This window comes from Bombus huntii, chromosome 16 (genome assembly GCF_024542735.1).
Source record: "Bombus huntii isolate Logan2020A chromosome 16, iyBomHunt1.1, whole genome shotgun sequence".
NCBI lineage: Eukaryota > Metazoa > Arthropoda > Insecta > Hymenoptera > Apidae > Bombus > Bombus huntii.
Window position 1 is genome coordinate 3,724,808 of NC_066253.1, and position 23,338 is coordinate 3,748,145.

Consider the following 23,338-nt stretch of genomic DNA (forward strand, 5'->3'; position numbering starts at 1 on the left):
AGAAGTTAGATTAAGAAAATTTTGTGAGCAGATTAATCTGTTACTAAGGAAGTATTTTTAACCTATGATTTCTGGATACCATCGACGTCGCTCTTCAAATTCTGTTGTCTAATTATTGCCTTGCCGTGCAGGGTATCAACGCCCCGCTAGTTCTTCTAGTAATTCGTGTGGCCGCTGCTTTCTGTCTCTTTATACATACACATAATTATATTTATATATATCTACATAACTGTTCCCTAATCTGTTTCTGCGGAGGTTGATCATCATATCCGTCAAATAACGATTTAACTAAAAAATACCTAGACACTACTTGTTCCCGTGACTTGTTAAAAAAATCCTGCTTTCCAGCGTTGGTCACTTACTGTTGCTTTTGAGCCACATGCATTTTTCCCCTCGACATTCGATGTCTCAAAATCCAAGGAAGAAGTGATATCGTTGATCTTTTGAAAAAAAGAATATAAACTTAAATCTAGGGGAAATTAGTGTTATTAGGGATCATTTGATTTTGTAAGTACTCTTACTAGTTTTCTTCTCAGATTCAAACGAAATAAAGGAAATTTGTTAGGATTGAAAGCATAAAGGAGAAACGAAAAGAATGTCGATGGGTATAATGGGATAGAGGATCAACCTCGACTACCTAAGTGGATTTATCTAACGGTGTATTTCTCCCAAAGCTCGTGGCATAGCCAGGGATACGAAGGCTCTGTATTGACAGAAAGGTTTCCGGTTACAGATCCGCGTAGTGAACGCATTTCGGCAGGGCCTAGACGCGCGCTACACGAGCGAGCACAGCACCACTACATTGGCGGAGGTACTGAGAAAACAGTCGTCCTTAAGTAAGCGGCTCTCGCAGACGAGCAGCATCGAATACGCCGACAACAACCCAGACGAGCTGACCATACCCGAGATAGACGTGGAAAGGCTGTCGAGTCACAGTCACACCGAAACCGCCGTTTAGAACAGGAGAAGTATGGCGTGGATCTCAGCAGCCATCACGACGACGACAGTCTTCATCAAGCTGTGTGTTATGTTCGATCCTCTCTGACGATGTGTAAAACACGACGAAAAATTGATCATCCTCATCCTTGTTTTTCTCGTGGCCAGCGCGTTTGGAAAAAAAAAGAAACAAACAAAAATGAAAAAAACAGGACGAAAATCGTGTGCATTGATCTTCCTGGACAACAAAGGAAGAAAGGGGATCGTATTCCTAACCTAGTCAAACGAAGTCGAATGAAACAATAAAAAAAAATCGTGTTCGCGAGTTAGGTCCTCGTCATTTTCTCTCTCTGTTCGTGCTTTGTTATCGGCGGTCGATTATAGTAGAACGGACGATTTTATCGTATGTCGGTCATGCCGTGTTCAGTCTGGGAGAAGAGAAGGAAAAAAGCTATGAAATGGAAGATATAAAAACACGATGACGATGACCTTCTGCCCACGATACGTTGCCGCGGACATCTCAGTTGATCCGTGCGAAACACCAATTATAAAATACCAAAGTAACGCACCACTGCCTTTCCTCTGTTTAGTTGTTACTTACGTTTCCTTCATTTTTCCTTATTTCCCTCGCTCTCTGCGCATCTATCACTTTCTCTCACCGAATATTCGGTCTTTTTTTCAGTTTCATCCGTTTCATTCTTTGTTACGTCGTTTTCGTCCCATCGCCACCCTCTCCTACGATATTACGTGGTACTTTTTCCTTTTTTTCATTCTTTTCTCCTATAATAAAATTGCACCGCATGAAATTGTAGCAGAGGTGGAGAGAACAGGGGAAGAAATACGAAAACGAACAAAGTTAGCTCGAAAGAAACTGTTTCCATCGACGCGACATGGGACTCGCTTAAGATCGCGTCTGCTGGGAAAACGGATTTTCCTTTCTTTTTGTTTGGAGTCTCGTGTCGCTGTTGGTCAATTTCCTACTCTTGACTTTTCTTCGCTCCCTTCGTCGTACGTCATTCTGTTTTTCATTGGCTTCCTTTTGCTCCTATCTATCGTTTCCCTTCCTAATCTCTCTTTCTATTTCTGCCTCGCACAATACGTATTCACTGTACTATTGTTCTTCTTGTTTTCTTCTTTCTCTGTTCTTTATTATATTCGCTGCTATCTTTGTCTCTCTTCCTCGCGTGACTTAAACATGATCTAGTCACTAGTTTGTATTGCTAAATACTTCCGTGAATATACTCAGCACTGGGGGTGCCTTACCGAAAAACAAAGTTTAAGAAAAAAAATGGAAAAATATAAAAAGAACTGCGCATTGTCTTTTAGCCTTACTTCGTGTGTAAAACGAGATTTCATGATGGATAAGAAAGAAGAAAAGCGAAAAAAAATCGCAAAAGGGAAATGAGGTGATGGAATGAAAAAAAAAGATAATTTGTCGCACCGATTCTTCTTTGTTACGTCCGCGTAATTGAAAGAAATGGGAGATTAACAGTAAGAATATTATAACAAAAGTAAAAAATGGGGAAACCAAAAAAGGTTGAACAAATGGGAAACGAATGCCACGACATTGCCATTATTACGCTTAAATCGATACAAAGATCCTGATAGTAAAGACGTTAATCACGCCACGGTACGAAAACCTGCATGTACTTTTAGTAATAAATATATAGCTACGATCCACCCAAAAGAGAAAGAATTATTAAACACGTTTTTTCAACGAGACACCTTTTTTTGTGTTCTCTGCTCGCCGAAGCATGCGTATATATTTATATATGCATATATATATATATATGAACAACATAAAAGAACGTGTCTGGCCATGCAGTTTTGAAATTCGCCGCGAATCTAACACGCATATGTATTCACTTACTTTTTTTTTAAACATTTACATATTTTCCTCTTTCCTAATTTTACTTCACGTGGCTATACTGTAATTATTCTCAGGACCTATCGATTTCAATCGAGAACGAAGTGTGCGTGTATCGACCATCGGTCGAAATTCTGATCGATATATATATATATATATCTTGAATGACACCTCCATTGTCCGATGCTGTTCGATTGTGCCCGCGATCTTCGACAGCACGGATCGATAATCGTGTACGTCGCTAGAGGGACAAACTTCTTTTCGTTAATGCAAAAATCAGTATTCTTGCGCCATTGGATTACAATTAATATCGATAATCGATATTCACTCCAAACCGAGTACAATACATTATGCGTTTTTAGTTAACTGAGAAAGAAAGATAAGAAAAGAACTACATTATGGGAACCGCTGCCAAATAAGAAGAAAAATGGGGAAAAAATAATAAGAAAAACGTAATGTGTGTTTACCAAGTCTCCATGAAGTCAGTAGCCGATATATATATGCTTATAATATATATGTATATATGGACATTATATACATGTATATTTAATATATATATATATATATTCGTTTGAAATATGTACATGTAGCTTTCTAAAAAGTTCGTTCGATGTGTGTGTGTGTGCTGATGTTAAAAAAAAAGAGCGCGGGCGGAGGGGTATGGCGGGGGAAACGTGAAAACAAAGATGGACGATGGGTATTCCCCTTGTATACGGGGTACGACGGTGGTTTGCTTTTTGCGCGCGCTCGAGTCACGGAAGCTCGTTAATTCGTCGTGTTGCGTTCACGCGGACAAATTTTTTCTTAGGTCCGTTTGGAAAATGAAAAAAAATAAATCATAGGACTTAGTTTCGAAAGAGAGAAAAAAGTGAAAAAAAAGATGAAAAGGCTTTACAAGGCCTATTTACATGCACCGTATTCTAGTCTTAAGCACTCTATGCCTTACACTGCCAGTTATAAAGACGCGCTATTCTTATGGATATCTGTAAACGGTACACACACATATACGTATATATATATATACAACGATGCTATCGTCGCCGACGTCGTCGTCGTCGTCGTCGTCCTCGCCGTCATCGTGTACTATGTTTGTCTCATGATTAGTCACCTACATCGTCATTCTCCCCCTCACAATTGTTTCTAATCTTTTTCTGTAAAAAAGAAAGAAAACCAATATTGATATCTACCATGAATTTTTTTATTACTATTATTATTATCGTTAAAATTATTATTATTATTATTATCGTTAAGTTTCCATCTTTATCTCTGTTTACTTGGTTTTTACAATCCGTTTCTATCACTCTGACTGTTACCTCTATGTGCTGTCTAATTTTATTCGCTCCTCTATGTCTCCAGCCCTAGTTTTCTTATCCTTGCCACTGATACTCATGCACGCCTATGTGTATTGTCTCTACTTTCTCTGTCTTTTGATTTTTTTAGTCAAAACTTAGAAATGTAAAGAACGAAAATGGAAACAGAATAACATATTTCATGGAAACTTATCCTTAAAAAAAGAAAGGGAAAAAGGGAAAGGAATGATCGCTACTAATTTCACGCAGACTTTGATAGACACGATCGCGTCTTACGAATGGTGAAAATATTGCCCGCAATTAATTCCGTAAATTTGGAAAATCCGCAACAGCGGGAGATTAAAAAAAGATAAAGCCGAACGACGAAAAAATGTTAGTGTCGATTGTTATAATTACGGTTGTCGTTAAAAGTGGGCATTGAACATCCTCTTAAAAAAAAGATACGAAAAAATCGAGAATCAATGAGAAATGGAAAAAAATACACACACACACATACAGGTTATCGATATCTTGCTGTTATCGAAGTTTCTGCATGCTCGGATCACCGTTCTCGTTATTGCCGTTTTCTCACCCTATTGTCATCCTCGTTGTATACCTTTTTACGTTCTTCTTGCCCGCCGTCGAGATCGCACGATCATCCGAGTGGAACTCGAAGAGAACAAAAAATACCGAGATAAAAACGATGAACAAAAATGCAAAAAAAATAGAAGATGAACGAAACTCGACTCGTCACTCTTGTCCCGTCCCTAAACTGCATTAAGCATCTTTATACGCTCCGATTGTTCTTACTCTGTACTCTATATTTAAACGCATTTCGCGACTATTTAAGATTGTGTAGAGTATAAAAAAACTAATGTCGTACACGGAAAGCAAAAAAAAAAGGAGGAACAAATCGTGTAGTTTCGATATCCAATACAGAATGAGAGTAAATAGTATTGTTATAAAATGAAACGAGCAAAAATGCTGTCCTCTCTCGATACAGACCGATGTTATCGGACGAGTCGCGTGTTTATGAGAAGAGTAAGGAAGGGGGAGGGGGGGGGGGGGGGGGGGGAGAACGAACGAGATAAAAGTACGAGAAGAGAAAAATATGGTCAGCTGACTGTGGTCAGCTTGATATTCCGGCATAGAAGCTGCTCGTGTGTAAGGTTTTATTCGAGGCCATTCTTGAGACAAAATATATAGTTGAGTTCTCGTAGCATCGAAGTTGATGAAAGAGAAACTGTCCTTGTATATACCTCGCGACGATCGTCACCGGTGCGAATCCTTGTAAAATCGGCCACTCTGCTCCGGGGACGTCTCTATACCTTTTGTGTTTCCTTTCGACGTTGCTACGAGCAAGAAGAAAAGAAGATGGAATAAAAGACAGAAGAGGATGAATAAAAGAAGAAGAGGATAGAATATAAAGTGTGAACTTAATCGACACGATGAAAGTGAGAAAAATCATGTTCGTGCAGCGGTATGATATTGCATCGATCCGTAAACGTCGTTTCCCATCTCGTGCTTCGAACTGATTATCGATCCTGTAACGAGATCGAGCTGTCTTCACCTAACGATGTAAATATACTATATATATATGCTATATATATACTATATATATACATACAATAGTATTCTCGCGCCTTTAATCGGTCATCGATCTCTAGGGGCATTTATCATGCTCAAAATTTTTCTTATATGTATAGGTTATGTTTGGCGTATAAAATAATTCTCAATCATTTACTTACTTTTTATAGTATTTTTTCCTTTTTTCAATCTTTTTACATATTTATGTCATTTGTTTTTGTTGTAAATATATATTATTATTGATTAGATCACGATCATGATAATGGTCCTATAGATTGATCAAGCAATCCGATGATTTTGTTCGTTTTTGTTTAAAGGAACTCGGTGGAGACGAGTAGCCAGAAAACACTTGTATATCCTTGTAAAGTAAACCTAATCACTAGACAGCGGATTTTTATGCAAATTCATATGTTCAAGAGATACAATTAAATGAGTAGGACCTAGACAGAAATTTCTTTTACTTATTAAATGTTATAAAGGCTATTATACCTTGGATATTAGATATACTTCTTTATACTATACATTCTATACATTCTATGCATTTTTGTATCTTTAAATTTCTTATAATTGCATAAAAATCCGCGGTTTATTTATCACTGTATCAGAGAGTTAGAGGAACAGCGAGAGGGGGGGGGCGACTTCCGGTGGCCCGTGACGCAAACTTTCTCGTAGATTTGACTAAACCGGAGATCGTCGTCCCCATCGCCGATCAAATTGTTTCCGTCGGTATTTCCAGATTGCAAGGTTAATCCTTTTGCGGCATTTAAATATTCTTACACAGAATTTATTGTTAACCGTTGTCTTCTGTCCTTGTTGAATCAATAATAATAATAATAATATTAGTGATAATAACGACGACGACGATGATGATGATAATGATAACGATAATTGAGTCTCAATATCGACTTCACAATAGATATTGATTGATATTGGTTTGCGAAAGAATTAATCTTGTTGGAGAAAGAGATTTGTGGCCCATGCGCAAACGAAAATTTCGAATTACGAATTCACGTGGTAATATTGCTAATATTGTACCATTTGTAATATCATTTCACGATATACCGAAAGAAGAAGGAGAAAAGAAGGAAATGTGCTGAGTATTTTCAAATAGTTGGGAGAATTTCTGTCGATCGATGGTTGCATAGCCACAAAAATTCTGTTTTCGAATCTGGTATCTCCGGTCTATCGTATAGAATCGAAACGTGCCACTGCCTGCGGTATCGAGACGCCGGATGTTGACACTTTCGTAATGGCATTTAACGTACACTGTAATTTCTCTTGATTTTACGCTCCGCCATTGTTCGATAATAATCGCGTTATGCATCTCCAGACACCGTGCATCGAGATTTTCTTTCCTCTACTGATTATCTATTTCCTTTCCTTTTAACCTAAAAAACATACCTAACGTAACTTAATTATTAGGACTTTTCCAATATGATACAGTTAAAGTTGAATAAGTGTTCGAGAAAAAGAAACACGAACTTGCATTTATCTAATAGACGGATGTATTTTCCATTGCAACAATTTTCAACCTTTTTTATCTAATCCTTAACAAACTAATACTAAGGCATGAATTAATTAGTAAAATTCTGCGGAACACCAAAAGATATATTATATTTGGTTCAAGACAGGATATTCACACTGGGCGACTATTGTTTTGGCTGTCAGTATATTTTTATTTGATAATCTAAAGGAGAAGAGGTCAGTGCCCCTGACTAAATAATTAGATATTGCATGTTTTCAAAATTCTCGCGGTACATTGGTTGAAAAATGCTGATCTATTGGTCGAGACCAAACTTCAAAAAAGACAGTAAAAAGGAAAGAGAAAGAAATTCGAGAGAGGGGGGGATAATGACGAAATACGGAGTATATCGTGCCGCACACTTATCCAGCTTTCGCTGTACATGAATTTTTTGTAGAAAGAATTAAAAAGAGGTTGGTAAAACTCGACTCATGCTGTCGGAGAGGTTGATTTCACGTCTAATGACGTAAAAAAAAGGAAAAATAAAAAAAGTTGAATAGCGTTAATCGCGTCCTTGTACTATAAGCAATAAACAAAAAGAGAGAGAGTGAACGATGCGAGACGATTTGAAAGATCGATACCAGTGATACGTACGAGTGCTGCAATATCTTACTGCTGGATCGATCGTTATCGCGCTCGAAGCAGCGGCGAATTTTCTTCTTCGTGTTAAGAGGGAAAGAAGGATCCCATAGAACCGTGACGAACTTTCTTGAGGGAAAAAGAGTAAAAAGTTGAAAAAAAGAGCTACTTTAGACGCGTCGAAACTTGTATTTAAAAAAAAACTATGCGGATCTATCGAATAATTATATTTTACACATCTAGCGACGTTTATTCCCGCCCCGTTGTTTAGAAAAGAAAATCTTGTCGTCTCATTTCAGTAATTAAAGTACAAGATTATTTACGAGATATATACAAAAAAGAAAGGATAACCTCTGTAAACTGTTCAATTTCGCCGACACTGTCGCGCCTTCGTCATTATCTTTGCAGCCATTAGGCAAACAATCATTGTTCTCTGCATCCATCTCCCGCCGTTTTCGCGTCCGATTATCGATCGCGAACAAATCGATTGTCGATCGATCGGACCTAGCTGTACTCTTTTTGAAACGTCGACTATCCTTCGAATCGCTTTCCATGATTATCCTTTTGAAAAATAAACAAGTAATTAACTAAAGAAATACAGAAAACAAAATCGATTCTTTTATAGGTTATGATCGTTTTCCAAATTTGGTACAGATTCGAACGAAGAACAAAATCGAAGTTGTCGAAATCTCAAATGCAGAAGTCGAAATTCTATATGTCATAAATGACGATAATTATTAATTTTTAATTTATTATGTTGTGTAATAAGTTCTTTCGCTAAAAATCATTACTTTTTCATTTTTAATTACTTAAGATTCATTTTTAGCTACTAGATTTTAATTAAATTTTGCTCTATTATCTTCTGAAGATAAGTTAGGTTAATTATACATATATATGTATAAATTTATTAAGTAAATTTTGGTCCATTATCCTTTGGAAATAGATTATCTAACTTAAAATTTGTTTTGCTTTGTTAAAAAATTCTAATATGTATATTTTTACATACTTTAAATTATTTAATGAAAGAGATTCGAAATTTAATACCAAACGACAAACGAATTTGTTACATAAACCATACACGCGGCAAATTTGGTCGCTTAATTTTTTATTTTTAATTTAATTTAGCTCTTAACTGTTATCCTTGGGTAATATAGGTGACTACAAGTTTACGGTACTCAATATTAAAATATAAATTTATTGGAGAAAAAGTATCATTAATTATTTTTATCGCCTCAGACATAAATGTTTAAACAAATTAAAATACTTGACAAATAAGAATGTACTCTACTGCAACGATACCAGTTGAGGGTTAAACATATATATTTAAATATATGTATTTAAACATTTTCGAAAAAAATTACAGATTCGCATAATTTCGTCAGAAAAATGTTTGAAAAGAATGCGGCTTCCGTCGTGAGGACCGAGAAACGGCTGGAATTTCGAGTCCATGATCGATCGTTATTAGCAGACTGCGGATTTTTATGCATTTATGAGAAATTTAAGGTTGGAAAAATGCACACAATGTATATAGCATGCAAGAATATGTAATATATTCAAAGTGAAAGCATCAAAATTATGATTAGATTGCGAATTTTTATGCATTTATAGCAAATTTAAGGGTGTAGAAATGCACAGAGTACATATTATATGTAAAAATCTATAAAATATCCAAAATAGAGTATTTATTGTATTTAGTAGATGAAATAAATTTTCACTTAGGTTACATTTCTCCAGTTGTATATGTTCAGAAAATTTTATGTATAGAAATCCGCAGTCTAGTAATGATATTTAGAAAACGGAACAAGTCTCTATTTTAAGTTCCATTTCTTTATTCATATTTAGAAAGATATGAATTTGCATAAACATCCGCAATCTAGTTATTAATGGATCCAGAGCGACACGAGAAAACTCACCATTGCGGTTGGGACCAAGTCTCGACGATCGTCAAGAGTAATTAGAAAGACAAAAGAGAAAAAAAAGAGTATTAAAAAGTATACAAAAAAAGTAATAATAATAATAATAATAATACCATTGAGCTAGCGGAAGAGACGATTTCTTTCGGCAGCTTAGTTGTGTCTCGTCGTTTATAAATTATACGTAAAAAGAAAATCCTAGCTACGTCGTGCGCGCGCTCAGAGCTGAAAGATTATAAAGTAAAACAGAAAAGAACAAAAATACGTACGTATACATTGATTATATTTCCATCGTTTTCTCAATTTACTGGATTTCCAGGCTATCGATCGCCGTTTCGCCGATCACGAAAGCCGGTGGCGGATAATGACAGTGTGTCAGAAAATGCACATTCAGTTTGCGAGTAAGTTCATGAAAAAAAGTGCGTGCATGTCTTTGCGTGTAAAGAAAAGGAAAAAGAACAAAAAAAAAGGATAAGAAAGGAAACAAGAGAAAAAAAGATAAAGTTAACTCATAGATCATTTAAAAGAATACTAAATGCGTATACATATAGTGAGGAGACATTGGACACTGTTATAATACTAATTTACTGATAAATGACATAAGAAAATAAAAAAATGAAGAAGAAAGTGGTGAATGAAATTATAAAAAGAACTAAATTTTTTGGTAAATAAGCCTTCATTCCCAAGTACGAATCCTAGGAGTTATGCAGATTGTTTTTTGCAACTATATTGAGCGCAACACTTGGCAAAACACTAAATATATTAAGCTAGTTATTTATAGCGAGTTTCATCCAAAGCGTTTTTGGAGGATATTCGAAGTTTATTCCATTGTCAATGGGTTATTGCCGATACAGATGCCCAGAGAAAACGAGAGAGAGTGTGTTTTAATTCTCACAGTTTGCCTCAAAAACATACCAAGCAGCATAAAAAGATACGAAGGAAAGAAGTGACATGTATAAATATATATACATATATATATATATAAATATATATATATGTGTGTTCAGAATATGTATGCGTTACTGATATTCAGAATATATATACATATATATCTATATGTATATACATGCAGTAATAAAAATTGAAGAGTTGTATTGTGCCAGAATATGTAATATCCTGTGTTATGATTGGAAACTTGTTGTAATTCAGAAGTATTTTGAGAGAGTATCCTTTCTAGCGACGAGTCGGAACTTAACTGGTTAAAATTAAGCAAGTAATATATTTATTGAAGTTAAAGTGTGGTAAATTTTAGAAACGTTGGAATTATGTTTCATATAACGAGTTATTGATTTGTTTCACATGTGCAATCATATAATGTGAAATGATATATTGTGAACACTAAAATAGATAATGAAAAATTATATTATAAATTTGAATTTACAAAAGTTTAATTGAACGTTATAAATAAAGAGAAATACACAATTATACAAAGTCGATCCAGAGGCAATTTTTCTATTTTTTTTGCAGCTTCTTTTTTTGTAACTATACGCCCTTTGTTTCTCTAACTTGTAAATCGTTAATTTTATTATTAAGCGAGTCAACTATAATATTATTATTGCAAAAGTTTCATTGAACCGAGCATCTCCATCTTTTATATTTCTAACAATAATTTCTAATAATCTTTTCCTTTTCATTATGAATAATTTCATTCCCAATTAAATCTCAATAATCGAGTAATCATATTTCTTCAACTCATCCAAGAAGATTTTTTCATAATTCTTAACAATAACTATTTTACAAATTTATCATTTATTCTAGATCATTCCGAACCACGAATCTTATTTGCTAAACGTTATACGTTCCTATTTTTCGCTATTAATAATATTACTCTGTACAATATATTATTATAAATACGATATTGAACACATCATGGAGATATGTTATAAAATTCAACATACCATCAGCTACAAGACACCATTTATAGCAAGAACAATCATTATTCTGCGGTGTGCTCCTTTTGGAGCAAGCCGTACCTTCGCTGCAGTTCCTCTTCCATAGCTTCTAGCTGTTCTCTGTTTTGTTCTTGCGTCATTTGTTCCATTAATTCATGATTATATGTAGAATGAAGCATTAAAGCCAAGACACCAGCCCGAGTAGCCATATTCGCTCTAATTTGCCTCTCCTGTTCGACAAGTTCGTCTATTTTCAACCACTGTCTCACCCTCTCCATGTCAATTTCTGCTCGTCTCAACTTTTCCCAGACGTAATGCTTCACGCAGCTCTTCTTTGGCGCTCGACAAAATTCACCAGTCGTGTCAAACACGTTTGTAACCAACGGACAACCACACACTTCGGTTTCACTGATCTTTGGATCTTTGCAGTGTTCGGGGCAAAGAACCCTTAACCTTTTGCAATAAGTTCGATTCACAGGATTGTAAAAGTCACAGAACATTACTTGTCCTTCAATACGAGTTTTGAAGATTGAACCGAAGGATGCTTGAGATTCGTACTGAAAAATAAATACATATAATTTAATAAAAAGATCAAAGGGTAGATTGTATGGAGCTGAAAAAAAGTTGTAGACATCTTAGAATGATTGAAATATGTATTTCAAACCACATTCTAAAAGTTATATAGATTTTAGGATGTGTCGGCTATATATTAGAGATAAACATGGAACTTGATTGATGCAGTTATATTCCTTGTTTCAGTTTCAATTTAACAGAATACTTGATCCATTATGGTAAGAAGTAAAGAATTAAATTAAGAAGTAAAGTAAAGAATTAGAAAAACATTCTTCTATCACAATGTTGAAAATATAATAAAACTATCAATCTTTTGATACCACCAAGTATCAGTATACTTATACATGGTAATGTACATACAAATAAAACAATGTAGCAATGCTGGATCATAAGCAAGATTTCTTTTTAGCTCTATAGTACGCACTATGTGTTCTTTGAGTATACCTTATTGAAACACTTTTCCATATGCTTGATAGCAGTCCTCGAATGAATCTCATGGCCGCAAGTAATGCAATACATGCTCATTTCTGTGTCGTCGTTGTCATCCACTTCTGTCTGAGGATCAATCATCGCGTGCTTGGCGCGTTCGATAATTCTGTCCAACTCTGCGTGCCTCTTATCCAGCTCCTGAAGTATTCTTCGAACGTCTTGCTGCTGTTTCCTAACTGTTTCTAATTGTCTTCTATTATTCTGCTCTGCTATACATGGCGTCAATGACCATTCTTGAATCCGTTGAGGTAGCACTTGGTAAATCCTGTTAGTTGCTAATTTCAAGCCACACTCGTCTGAGCAATATTTACTACCTGGTCGAGATTGTTTCGTACAAGCGGGTCCATAACAGTGTCGTGGTACTTCCAAATGTTCATTCCTTTCATTACTAGAGTCTCTTTTCCGTTTCTTAATAAATTTTGAGCTTTTGTTGAAGCTCTTTGATGGTTTCAATGGATCACCTAACACTCTGCAAGTTCTCTGTATACATCTGAGCTTCAATCTAACTGATGGCCCAAATTTTTTTAAATGTCTAAAAATTAAATGATTATTAGTGAGGATAGAACTAATTAAGAGTTTTTTTGTTTATATTCATGTTATGATTACCTGCATGCATCGCATTTTCCACAATTTTCTGTTCTCACACAACCTGTACATTCTCCACAACGTTTAGACGATTTCTTTACTGCTGTAGGATCCCAAGGTGCATCATACTCGTATCGATGTGCTCTTTCTTTCTCTTTATGTTTCTTGTATTTACGATCTTCTTGATCTGTTCTTCGAGGTTTGTAACGTGTTATTAGAGTCGGATCCTCTTCTCTGCAACGCTAAAAATATATTCGATTAGTACAACCTAATACAAATGGCTCACTAAAAATAAGTAATTCCTACAATACAAAAGAACTGTTTTATATGCTTGGCATCTTTCTCTGTTATATTTATGCAGTCACCATGATACCATTCTTCACATGCATCGCATCCTCTGAAATTAATATAAATTTCATTCAGCATTGATTTGCATTAGGTGATAAACAATGAATAATTTATGTTTACACTTTACATCATAAAACGCGAGCTATCAGAACTTCTGCAAATACAATATGCTTGTCCATCCTGTTTCAATAAAGTAGCAATTTTGCTTTTTCTCTCTGGCAACATAAACTGTTTTGCTATTTCTTCTTTCTGTAAAATAGAATCTTTATTTAGCAATAATGGAATTTTGTAAAAATTAGTTTAAAAAGATAGTAAATGGAGCATGTTTATTCAAAATTTTAAACTTAATAGATTTAAATTTGTTTTTCTTAATACTAAACTTACATACTCCGAAAAATGGGTATCTTAAAATTATCATAAATATATATATTGTCCTACGAGTACGTACCGATAAATTCTGTTGCCTTTTATCACTCATGGTTGTAGATTATTATTGAGCACGATATTTACAGAATTTATTATTTAGAATGTCTTTATAATCTCTAAAATGCAGAAAATTTCATTTTTAACGGAACACAAAAGAACACTACCACCATGACAGAATAACTACTGCAGTGGTGTTCAACTTTCTCTGGTACGTAATTTAACAACTTCGTTAAAGATCAATTACAGCATTAGCATTATCATCTTTTTGATGAAAACATATCTTTAAAATAGAAGAACGCGCAATCATATTCATAAATATCTTTCTATAATATTATTTACCTGTTTTTCCATATAATAAAATAATGTATTCTATCGAGTATAAAATGTATAATATATAATTAGACTGTGGATTTGTATGCCAATCCGTATTTTTATAACAAGTAACAAATAAAAAGGTAAAACTTTGGTAAGATCTATCAAACAACTTGTATATCAGAACGAATATTATATTTTCAATATTTTATGTATTTTTTCTTTTTCTGTAAATGTATCTTCAAATTTTCTATAAATGCATAAAAATCTGCAGTTAATAATGATAGAGCGTTTAATTTAATTGATATCTATATATCCAATAAAATTTAAGTAATGCTTTTTCATTTATATTTAATTAACAGTATAGTTTAATCGGAGGTTCCAAAGGAACCTGAAGTTGGTATGTTCCTGCACTCGTATCACTGCACATACGCAGTATCTTGTTACCAAATGTTAGTAGCACGCACAGTAGCTCGAGAATCATTGTTAGAGATAATTTTTTCTAACCTTAAAATAACGCATTTCTGACACTGTATAGTGGCTGGTAACTCAAAGAAAAATTTATATGTTTGAAATAGTAGTCAACGTTTCTAAAGGGTCTTTTTTCGCTGTTCTTCAAATACTTTAAAGGTTATCTAGGATTAATAATATATTTTTAACTTTTAAGTTTTTGAATACACCGCCATTACTTACATCAACAAAAATTAATATTGAGAAGAGGGCATGCAGATCCGCCTTCGAAAACCCAGTAGTTAAGTAATATCTACGTAGTGATATCTATTGTATTTTTACATCAAAGAATCAATGAATTAATATGTTGAAATGAATTTGTAATTGTTGTTTTTAGGATTGCCATCAATTAATTCATGAAACACGACATTTATCTCGTTATTATACTGTGATCCAGTAGAATACAATATGACTAATTCGAAGAATTTCAAGCTCCCTTCGGACGAAGAGTTAAATACACAAGAATTAAATATCAGTTGGCCTTATATTGCTGCCGCTGCTGTCTTTCTTGCAAAAAGATGCGAATGGTTTAATAATGTACGTGTTTCTTTTTCGCCTTCCATTTATTATAAAGTACAATATTGTTTGATATTAATCGCACAAAGTTGTGCGATTCGAAGTGCCTTCAAAGTTATATAATCTTAATGAAGTTTATGCAAATTAATAACAATTGTTACTCCCAATTTCCAATGTATGATAAATCATTTATTATGTATAAACTGTGGATTTTTATGCATTTTTATAATTTTATGAACATAACTGAAGAAGTAAAACCTAAAACAGAAAGTTTCATGTACTAAATATTGTAATAAATATTTTATTTTGAATATTTTATATATGTTTGCATATTATATGTGTTGTGTAAATTTTTGCAACTTCAAATTTCCTATAAAAATCTGCAGTCTAATTATAAATATATGAGTTGCATATCAATAAATTTTTAATCGAAGTAATATCCTGATTATAGGAATTTATGCTATGTAGATATGAATTGAAAGATCCTCGTAAATGTCTGAAAGAAGGCAAAGAAGTAACCAAGTGTGCGATAGAAGGATTCCAGGACATTAAGAAACATTGTGGAAGCGAATTCCAAGCACATGTGGATTGTGTTATAGACACATCTCCAACGGCAAGCAATGATGAACAGTATGTAAAATATAGATACAAATTTTTGCACAGTATGTAAATATAAAAATTTGTTATTCTCCGTTGACAAAAAAATTTTACAATGAATATTTACAATTTTGATTACTATAATATTTAAAAAAAGAGAAAGATAAAAAGAAATGATTTACAATATGAAAAGATAAATTTGTTTTTACCAGGTTGTAACATAATTCAATAATTATTAGGTGCAGTAAGACCAGACAGGTATTTGATGATTGTATGTTAAAAAACTTAAAATTAGAACGACCACCTTTTGGATATTTTTGCGAAGCAAAAGTACATGATTCACCAAGACCAAAACCGCCACAAGAAAAACGAGAATTTCCAGATGCAGTGCCTCAGATACCTACTCCACCCTATCCCCCTCCAAAATACAGTGGACGTAGTGGTTTCAATGTATAATGTTATTTAATATAATTGCAAGTTTTGTAGTCTAAATACACTACAAGTTTGGGAGAATGAATATTGTCATATAATTGGCTTGTATTTGTTCTGTATAGGATTGTGAATAAATGCTTGCAAGCAACATAAATGCGTCGAAAATGAAGTAAATTATGAACTACCAAACATATTTAATAAAATAAAAAGATAAAAGTAAACATCAATATCAGTGCTTGCATATGATCTTTTTATTATTAATAGAACATTTGCTTGTTATTATAAGATAAAGAAATTATAATACGGAATTTATTTATTTTACATTTGTATATGCTTCACTGAAATCTTTTTAAATAATACCGGAAATAATTCAATGAAGTCATACCTTCTTGACTTTTCAATTATTACTTGATAGTAACATATAAAATTCTTTACGCGTCCCGGAAGTAAGCAACAAGAATGAATTCAGCTGAAACATTGGTTTCTTTTTAAATTATATACACCTGATATAATATAAACATTATGTACACAATGATAAGACTTTAGGTTATTCGTGCAACACGGATCTATATAATAATGATTTCCAAATAAGTGGAATAGGAAATCCCACTGAATTACATAAAGGTTCAGAAACCTTAAAATATTACTGGAAGAGAATAGGAATTATTAAATCTATTCAAACAAATCATCCCATTTATACTTAGACTAGATAAAACGAAAGAAAAAAATGGAAGCGAATTAATACAAGTAAAGCCAAATTACACGAATAATCCAAATCTTTTTTATCAGTCGTTTTACAATTCGGTATACAATACTCCATAGACATGATATTCTGGAACGCTATTTTCACTTTTACGTTTATACTCGAAGTAGACTTTCCGTATACCATGATCTACATTGCACTTTGTGTACAAACGGTGGGTATGAGTTTTGAGGCACTATGCAAATCTCTTATTACGTAACAATATTTACCCAAATTTCGCTGAGGAATTTTCTATAAGAAAAATTACAAGCAGCCGTTAATCCTTGATGAATTCGTTGACACAAATTCGACTGGCAACACTTATAACTAATAAACATTCATGTGTCATGTGTTTTCAATGTAGTTAAAATATTCATTCGATTTCAACGAACGATCTTATGGAAGCAATTAGTCGTTTAAGTCTAAAAAGGGGGATGTAATATCGAATCTTTTGTTAGCTCCATGTTGTGTCATAACCATTCCAGTTTGCACTGGGCGCTAAATGTACTCGTCGTCCCTTGTAATAGAACGTGACCACTCCACGATAGCCAGTCCTTGGTACACCACTCTACATAAAATTATGAATATCAAATCCATTGTAAATATTAATACATGAGTCATTTTATTATCACTAAACTACGAATTTTTATGCATTTATGAGGAATATAAAGCTGCAACAATGTACAGAATGCATGTAATATGCAAAAATATATAAAATACCGAAAGTACAATATTCTCTCCTAATAGAGAATATAATATAATAATACATAAAATGCTCAAAGCATTTCTCTTTAAAGAATATAATGTACTTTGAGTATTTTATATATTTAGTAGCAAAAATAATTTTCCACTTAGATTCCAGCCTTTTAACTATATTTATAGAAATATAGATCTTCATAAATATTCGCAGTCTAATTATCATGCTATATTACGAACAATACTACAATCTATTTCATAATTTAAGAATTGTGTAGTACCCTGAAATCATCCATTAATCCAAACTGCTTGGCAGTGTTTTTGTACGCTTGTCTAGAATAATAAGGAATTCGTACGGCGCCAGGTGCCACAACTTTTCCACTTTTCAATTCAGAAAAACTCACTACCGTTGATTGGTACACTTCATTGACGAAATTTATATCATAATTGTCCTGAAAGATTTATTTAAAATAAAGATAAATTTTTTTTTTAATTTTATATACCTTACACAATCTTAGAATTAAGCTATTATTAAATGCTATTAAAATTTACTTTTTCTTACTTTTAGTAAGTAAGTTAAGTTCATTTTTGTGAAATGCACAAATTCTGTGTTCAGCTTGATATACTTTAAATGCCTTTCATAGAACATTCCACTGCAAATAACATACAGATTAAATTTAAATTAACAGAATATGTTCCTATTAATTTAAGTACATACTTGCTCACTCCCGTCTTGCCAAACGTTCTAGTTCTAGATATTTCTGGTCGAATACAGGCTCTATTTCGACGTTGTTCAGGTTGTCTTATCCAATCATCCCAATATCTATTAAAATAAATCAATCAGTCTACCGATTTTAAATAAAAGTTCTTTAAATAAAATTTCTACTTACGATTTCGGCCATTTCGGTGAAAGTTCAGTCCATAATTGACGCGTTAACATCCAGCCTAATCCAGGGAAAAAGTCTGTTCTATATAATACATCTGCTGCATTGTCGTCGACCAAACCAGCTTTACCATTATCATTCCACGCAGACACACACCATAGAGAATTATCAGATACTAATAGAGGATATGTGCCCAAAAAATATTCAAAAAAATCTGGGGCTATGTCCAAATCATCTAAATAAAGTAATTGAATTTTAACAAAGTAACTTAATACAATCAAGATATAATTATAAATACAAAATAAATTACCTTCAACTATTATCACAGTATCATATCTAAGTTGAAAGAATACATAATTAAGAGCCCATCCATAATGGCGTGCAATTTTGAAATACCCTTTGAATTTCTTCTCTTTCGGAGGTACTTCGATATCCGATTGATCGGGTTGCTGGAAAAATTTTATATTTATGTTGTTAAGGTCATCTCATACACTAGAAAGAAAGATTAATATGATAGACTACTTGTATGTGCACTATTTGATTTCCATATCTGGCAATAACATCAGCAGTTTGTCGATGTTGACAATCTTCCGAGACAATAATTGGAAATTGTTCTACGCTGGGCCTGTATTTGATCAACTGATCAAGACACCTCTGTACAGTAATGCGATTACAAGAAAACACCAAAATTGCTAATATCGGAGATCCATTTGGTAGCTTTCCCTTCATAGGAACATTATAAGAGGCTTCACTCTGTTAAAGAAAGAAGCACATGGAATTATATTATTAAAACTCAACTGCGACAAATGTATTACAATACTTACTGAATACATAGGCTCTATTTGCTGTGCATTTTTATCATTATTATTAATATCCTTTTCCTCCTTTTCAAAGAGAAGCTTGTCTTCGTTGACATGATTTATATCCTTTTGTTTCTCATCTGCATTTGTATTTACAATATCTACTTTTTCTATTTCAAATAAAAAAAAGACAAATTAAGACATCATATTTTCAAGTGAAATTTAATGTTATCTGTACCATCAACATACTTTTACGTTGTTTATCTTCTTTGATATCTTCAAGGAGTTCCTGATTCAATGCTATTTCTTGCTTTATTCTCCTTTCCAATTTACTAATCTGATTTGATACTTTAGCCTAAAGATAAAATTATCGTTTAATCACAAGATCCAAATGTCAATTCATTGGCTTACCGTATCTCGTTCTTTATTCACTGGTTCATCAGAAATCAAAAAATATGTGATGAAGCCCCACAGAACAAGAGAGCCGAAAATAACAGTGACTAACCTGTTCCGCATGGCAGGACCAGGTGTCACCTCATCTGAAATATGAAATATACTATAAATATTTTCAAAATACATCAAATGCCATTAAACTATCCTCACTGATAGAGTTATTGATGAATTGTTATTGATGTATATAGAAATTTTTGCAGGAATATTGTTATGTAAAAATGCATTATCGATGATGATCAATAAGGAAATTTCTTTCATAAATGACTTTAACGTAGTAAATTACTTACCATTATGATACCCACGTAACCACTTATCGAGTATCGTTATACGAGAACGAGCATTTTCTCGTGGGTGAGAAACAAGTGTCTCACAATCTTATTGTCTGACAATCGACGAATTTTTGAAGTAAATGAATACGTTTAGCAAGTTTGCCGTTTTCTAGATGAAATTTTAAATAAAATCTGAAAATCTAATGCACTGACACCGTGTTATAAACTCCATTGTTGAGTTACGCGGCAGACGCGGAGAAAATTTCTTTTGGACGAAAACTATCGTTTTCCCTTGGGAAAATTATCAAGAAATCTAGATTTCAACCGTGCGATGGAGCCACGTAGATGTTCGTTGTGGCGCCCCCAAATAACCTATCAAAATTAAGAATTTCATTTTCGAAAGTATATTTCACGATAACAAGTGTGATAACCTTGATCTAATCTTTTATCTGAAGTACCGTAAGCTCTTTCTTATTTTGATACATTTAAATGATATTATATGTTGATGTAATTTAAAGAGAATTTTATAACCTATAAAGAGAATTATATGTATTTAATTTTATACACGCAGTTTTTGTGTGATTTGCACACAGCTTTATGTTTAATATTTCAAATATATGGAGGATAAAAGAGACAATATTTATATTTAGATAGAATAATAAGTATCTATTTGATCTAATTGAAGGAATATTATATAACCTGTAAAAGTAATTATATTTAATCTTATGATTTAGTTCCTCTATATTCAAGTAAAAGGATATTTAATGAAATTCATGCAATAAATTTAATTAACTTAATCTTCAATTTATTTATGAAATTCCGACATATACAATTTTCTCTTTCAGTTTTTTCGCGCCAAATTTAACCGGAAAAAAAGATGTCTGACAAAGAGAAAGAATTTAAAGCTTATAAAGAAGACACACGAATTCCCTGTCAATATGGAGCTAAATGTTACCAAAAAAATGCAATTCATCACCAGAAATATAAACATCCTCCTGCAAAAGAAACGGTATAAATTTTAAATTATTCTATTTCTGTTTCATATAAAAGTACTGCATCTCATTATACTGGTTATGTTATGAATTAATTTTTTATATAAATTTTTATTTAAAAATGTATAGAAAAAGGGAAAAATTACAAAACGAAAAATGATAAATAACAAAAGGAAACAGGAAGCTAATGATCAAGTATCAAGCATTTCTCCACAGAAGAAAATACAGAAAACAAATGATGAAATTACTGATAAAGATTTGTATAATGCTGTAACTAACATGGAGAGTAATAGTATTAAAGATGATGATACATCTTGTGAAGTTACTGCAAAATTGGAAGATTCAAATAATACAGAATCTGTGGAAAATTCAAATGATTTAATCACCATCGCATCACTGTTACATGGTGGTGATATTGAAAATGGAAAATATTTAAAAAATGATGAAATACTTCCATTAACTGCAAAAGAAATTATTTCTCACCTATTTTTTATAGAAATGCCAGAGGATTTCTTTCAGCTTTATGAATTCTGTAAGAGCATTTGTGAAAGAGATCCTTTGAATGCATTGAAAATTGTTCATTTGCAACTAGTTGGTCCTTATGATGTATTCAGAAAAGGATTTATAAATGCTAAAGTTGAGAATAAAGAAGCTCTGTTAAGGCATTGGAGGTATTATTACGATCCACCAGAATTTCAAGTAAAAGGATTATAATTTACAATATTTTATAATCACATAATGCTGATTAAATAATTACTAAGTTTTCATTACAGACAGTTATCAAAAGCAATACCAAGGATGGTTTGCATTTTGGTTATTGGAGGGACGATGTCTTTGAAAAGCCTGTATTTATGGCAAAGAACAAAGCAGCTGTGAATTGTATAATCGATCCTGTTGCAGAAAATATATTTGGTACACTGGAGTAAGTAGTAAAAGTATTTGTAAATTTATTAAAATATACTTGTAACTTTCATTTTACATTACATAGTGTACATTTTGAAGAAAAATTGAAGTTAGCTACTCCGTTTGAGAAAACTCCTATAGCACAATTGCGTCAAAAGTTAAAGAGCTTTGCGAAGGAAAGAAATATAACTTTAGAAAAAAGGGCAGAAAATATGCAAGCCAGAGAAAAAGAAACTGTTGCAAGAACTTTTCACAAAGCTGGCATTGTGGTGCCGTACGATAAGAAAACTCAATTAGGATACAGAAACTTGGCTGTTAGTAATAGTAAGTAACTATATATTAAGAAATTAAATAAATTCATAATATATAATTCATAATGATTATTTGTACTATAGGCGAGCTACAAAAATTGTTAAAACAAATAGAAGATGCTCCGGCACCGGAAGCGAGGAAGATGCCAATGTCTAAACTGGATGAGGTGATACGATTAGCAACGATCGCAGCCGATGAATGTGATTTCGGCACAGTTCTAGAGTTAGGCCACGATTTGTTTTCTAGCGGTGCTTTTTCTGTTCAAACTAAAGTGCTAAATTTACTATCCCTTGCCTACAATCTCTTACAAAGATCGCAATTCCTGGAAATTGTTACATCCCATTTAAAAAACAGGAGGAGGAGCTTGGATCTGAGTGTTATTCAATTTGACTAAGTTATAGTTTATAATTGTCAATAACCGTAAAAATAAAACAAGTCTTTGCCGTATAGCAGTTGAAGAGTAAACAAGAGTAAATCTTAAAAGCACAGTGATTAAAGAAAGTATTTGTACACCATTGTATTTATTATAGTATCTATATACAAATTAATTAGATTTAGTATCATCTAGTAGTACTTTTATGATAATAGTTTCATCCATAGCTTCATTTAGTACTAGCTACAGAAATTTTAAATGAAATGTTAAACCTCATAAAACAACATTTCATTAGAGTATAAGAGTATGTATGAATACTTTTTGTAGCCACTGTAAATAAAGAACGAATTGTAATTATCTTTTTATACTTAAAATATGTTTTTAATCAATAAATATTTATTCTTTCATTATTCATTCTTTTAGCTCTAATTCAATCTGTAAAGTAAATCTTATCCTAAATAAAATTTGACCAGATAACGAATGTCCGTGTTACACGATGCAAAATTGTATGCACGGTGACAGTGACAAATACAGGCTGAAA

At 32.9% G+C, this 23,338-nt stretch overlaps 5 protein-coding genes across 14 annotated transcripts in view; 3 read left to right on the top strand and 2 right to left on the bottom strand.

Annotated features, from left to right (window-relative positions):
• The window catches only part of LOC126874766 (plasma membrane calcium-transporting ATPase 3), a 90,378-nt gene extending 79,249 nt beyond the window's left edge, over positions 1 to 11,129 (top strand). For 5 of the 8 annotated variants that reach the window (XM_050637146.1, XM_050637147.1, XM_050637149.1 and 2 more), the window contains one exon: positions 734 to 11,129. In XM_050637146.1, the coding sequence (XP_050493103.1) occupies positions 734 to 958 (225 nt within the window). In that variant the 3' untranslated portion in view covers positions 959 to 11,129. The remainder of the gene's footprint in view (positions 1 to 733) is intronic. The other 3 variants (XR_007692999.1, XR_007693001.1, XM_050637152.1) reach the window with 2 other exon arrangements.
• LOC126874783 (CXXC-type zinc finger protein 1-like) lies at positions 11,038 to 14,214 on the bottom strand. The gene is made up of 6 exons (XM_050637204.1): positions 14,029 to 14,214; positions 13,708 to 13,829; positions 13,539 to 13,629; positions 13,254 to 13,474; positions 12,603 to 13,179; positions 11,038 to 12,142 (listed from the first exon to the last, which is right to left on the bottom strand). Exons 1-6 carry the CDS (start codon positions 14,056 to 14,058, stop codon positions 11,630 to 11,632), a joined length of 1,554 nt encoding a protein of 517 aa, XP_050493161.1. The 5' UTR covers positions 14,059 to 14,214; the 3' UTR covers positions 11,038 to 11,629.
• A 577-nt stretch (positions 14,215 to 14,791) lies between these two features.
• LOC126874805 (NADH dehydrogenase [ubiquinone] 1 alpha subcomplex subunit 8) lies at positions 14,792 to 16,527 on the top strand. 2 transcript variants are annotated; one of them, XM_050637250.1, is made up of 4 exons: positions 14,792 to 15,074; positions 15,166 to 15,365; positions 15,796 to 15,974; positions 16,181 to 16,527. In XM_050637250.1, exons 2-4 carry the CDS (start codon positions 15,237 to 15,239, stop codon positions 16,395 to 16,397), a joined length of 525 nt encoding a protein of 174 aa, XP_050493207.1. In that variant the 5' UTR covers positions 14,792 to 15,074; positions 15,166 to 15,236; the 3' UTR covers positions 16,398 to 16,527. The 2 variants fall into 2 exon arrangements, with proteins under 2 accessions (XP_050493207.1, XP_050493208.1); XM_050637251.1 differs by having other exon boundaries at positions 14,994 to 15,069.
• A 75-nt stretch (positions 16,528 to 16,602) lies between these two features.
• LOC126874785 (alpha-1,3-mannosyl-glycoprotein 2-beta-N-acetylglucosaminyltransferase) lies at positions 16,603 to 20,503 on the bottom strand. Its single transcript, XM_050637213.1, has 11 exons — positions 20,236 to 20,503; positions 19,907 to 20,034; positions 19,745 to 19,850; positions 19,520 to 19,665; positions 19,218 to 19,448; positions 19,006 to 19,144; positions 18,702 to 18,930; positions 18,530 to 18,634; positions 18,374 to 18,464; positions 18,093 to 18,263; positions 16,603 to 17,683 (listed from the first exon to the last, which is right to left on the bottom strand). Exons 2-11 carry the CDS (start codon positions 20,009 to 20,011, stop codon positions 17,570 to 17,572), a joined length of 1,437 nt encoding a protein of 478 aa, XP_050493170.1. The 5' UTR covers positions 20,012 to 20,034; positions 20,236 to 20,503; the 3' UTR covers positions 16,603 to 17,569.
• Positions 20,504 to 20,511: 8 nt separating this feature from the next.
• LOC126874786 (histone PARylation factor 1) lies at positions 20,512 to 23,207 on the top strand. Of its 2 annotated transcripts, none has more exons than XM_050637214.1 (6): positions 20,512 to 20,676; positions 21,063 to 21,226; positions 21,339 to 21,908; positions 21,971 to 22,131; positions 22,198 to 22,436; positions 22,508 to 23,207. In XM_050637214.1, exons 2-6 carry the CDS (start codon positions 21,095 to 21,097, stop codon positions 22,816 to 22,818), a joined length of 1,413 nt encoding a protein of 470 aa, XP_050493171.1. In that variant the 5' UTR covers positions 20,512 to 20,676; positions 21,063 to 21,094; the 3' UTR covers positions 22,819 to 23,207. The 2 variants fall into 2 exon arrangements, with proteins under 2 accessions (XP_050493171.1, XP_050493172.1); XM_050637215.1 differs by having other exon boundaries at positions 20,515 to 20,676; positions 21,983 to 22,131.
• The last annotated feature ends 131 nt before the right edge of the window (positions 23,208 to 23,338 follow it).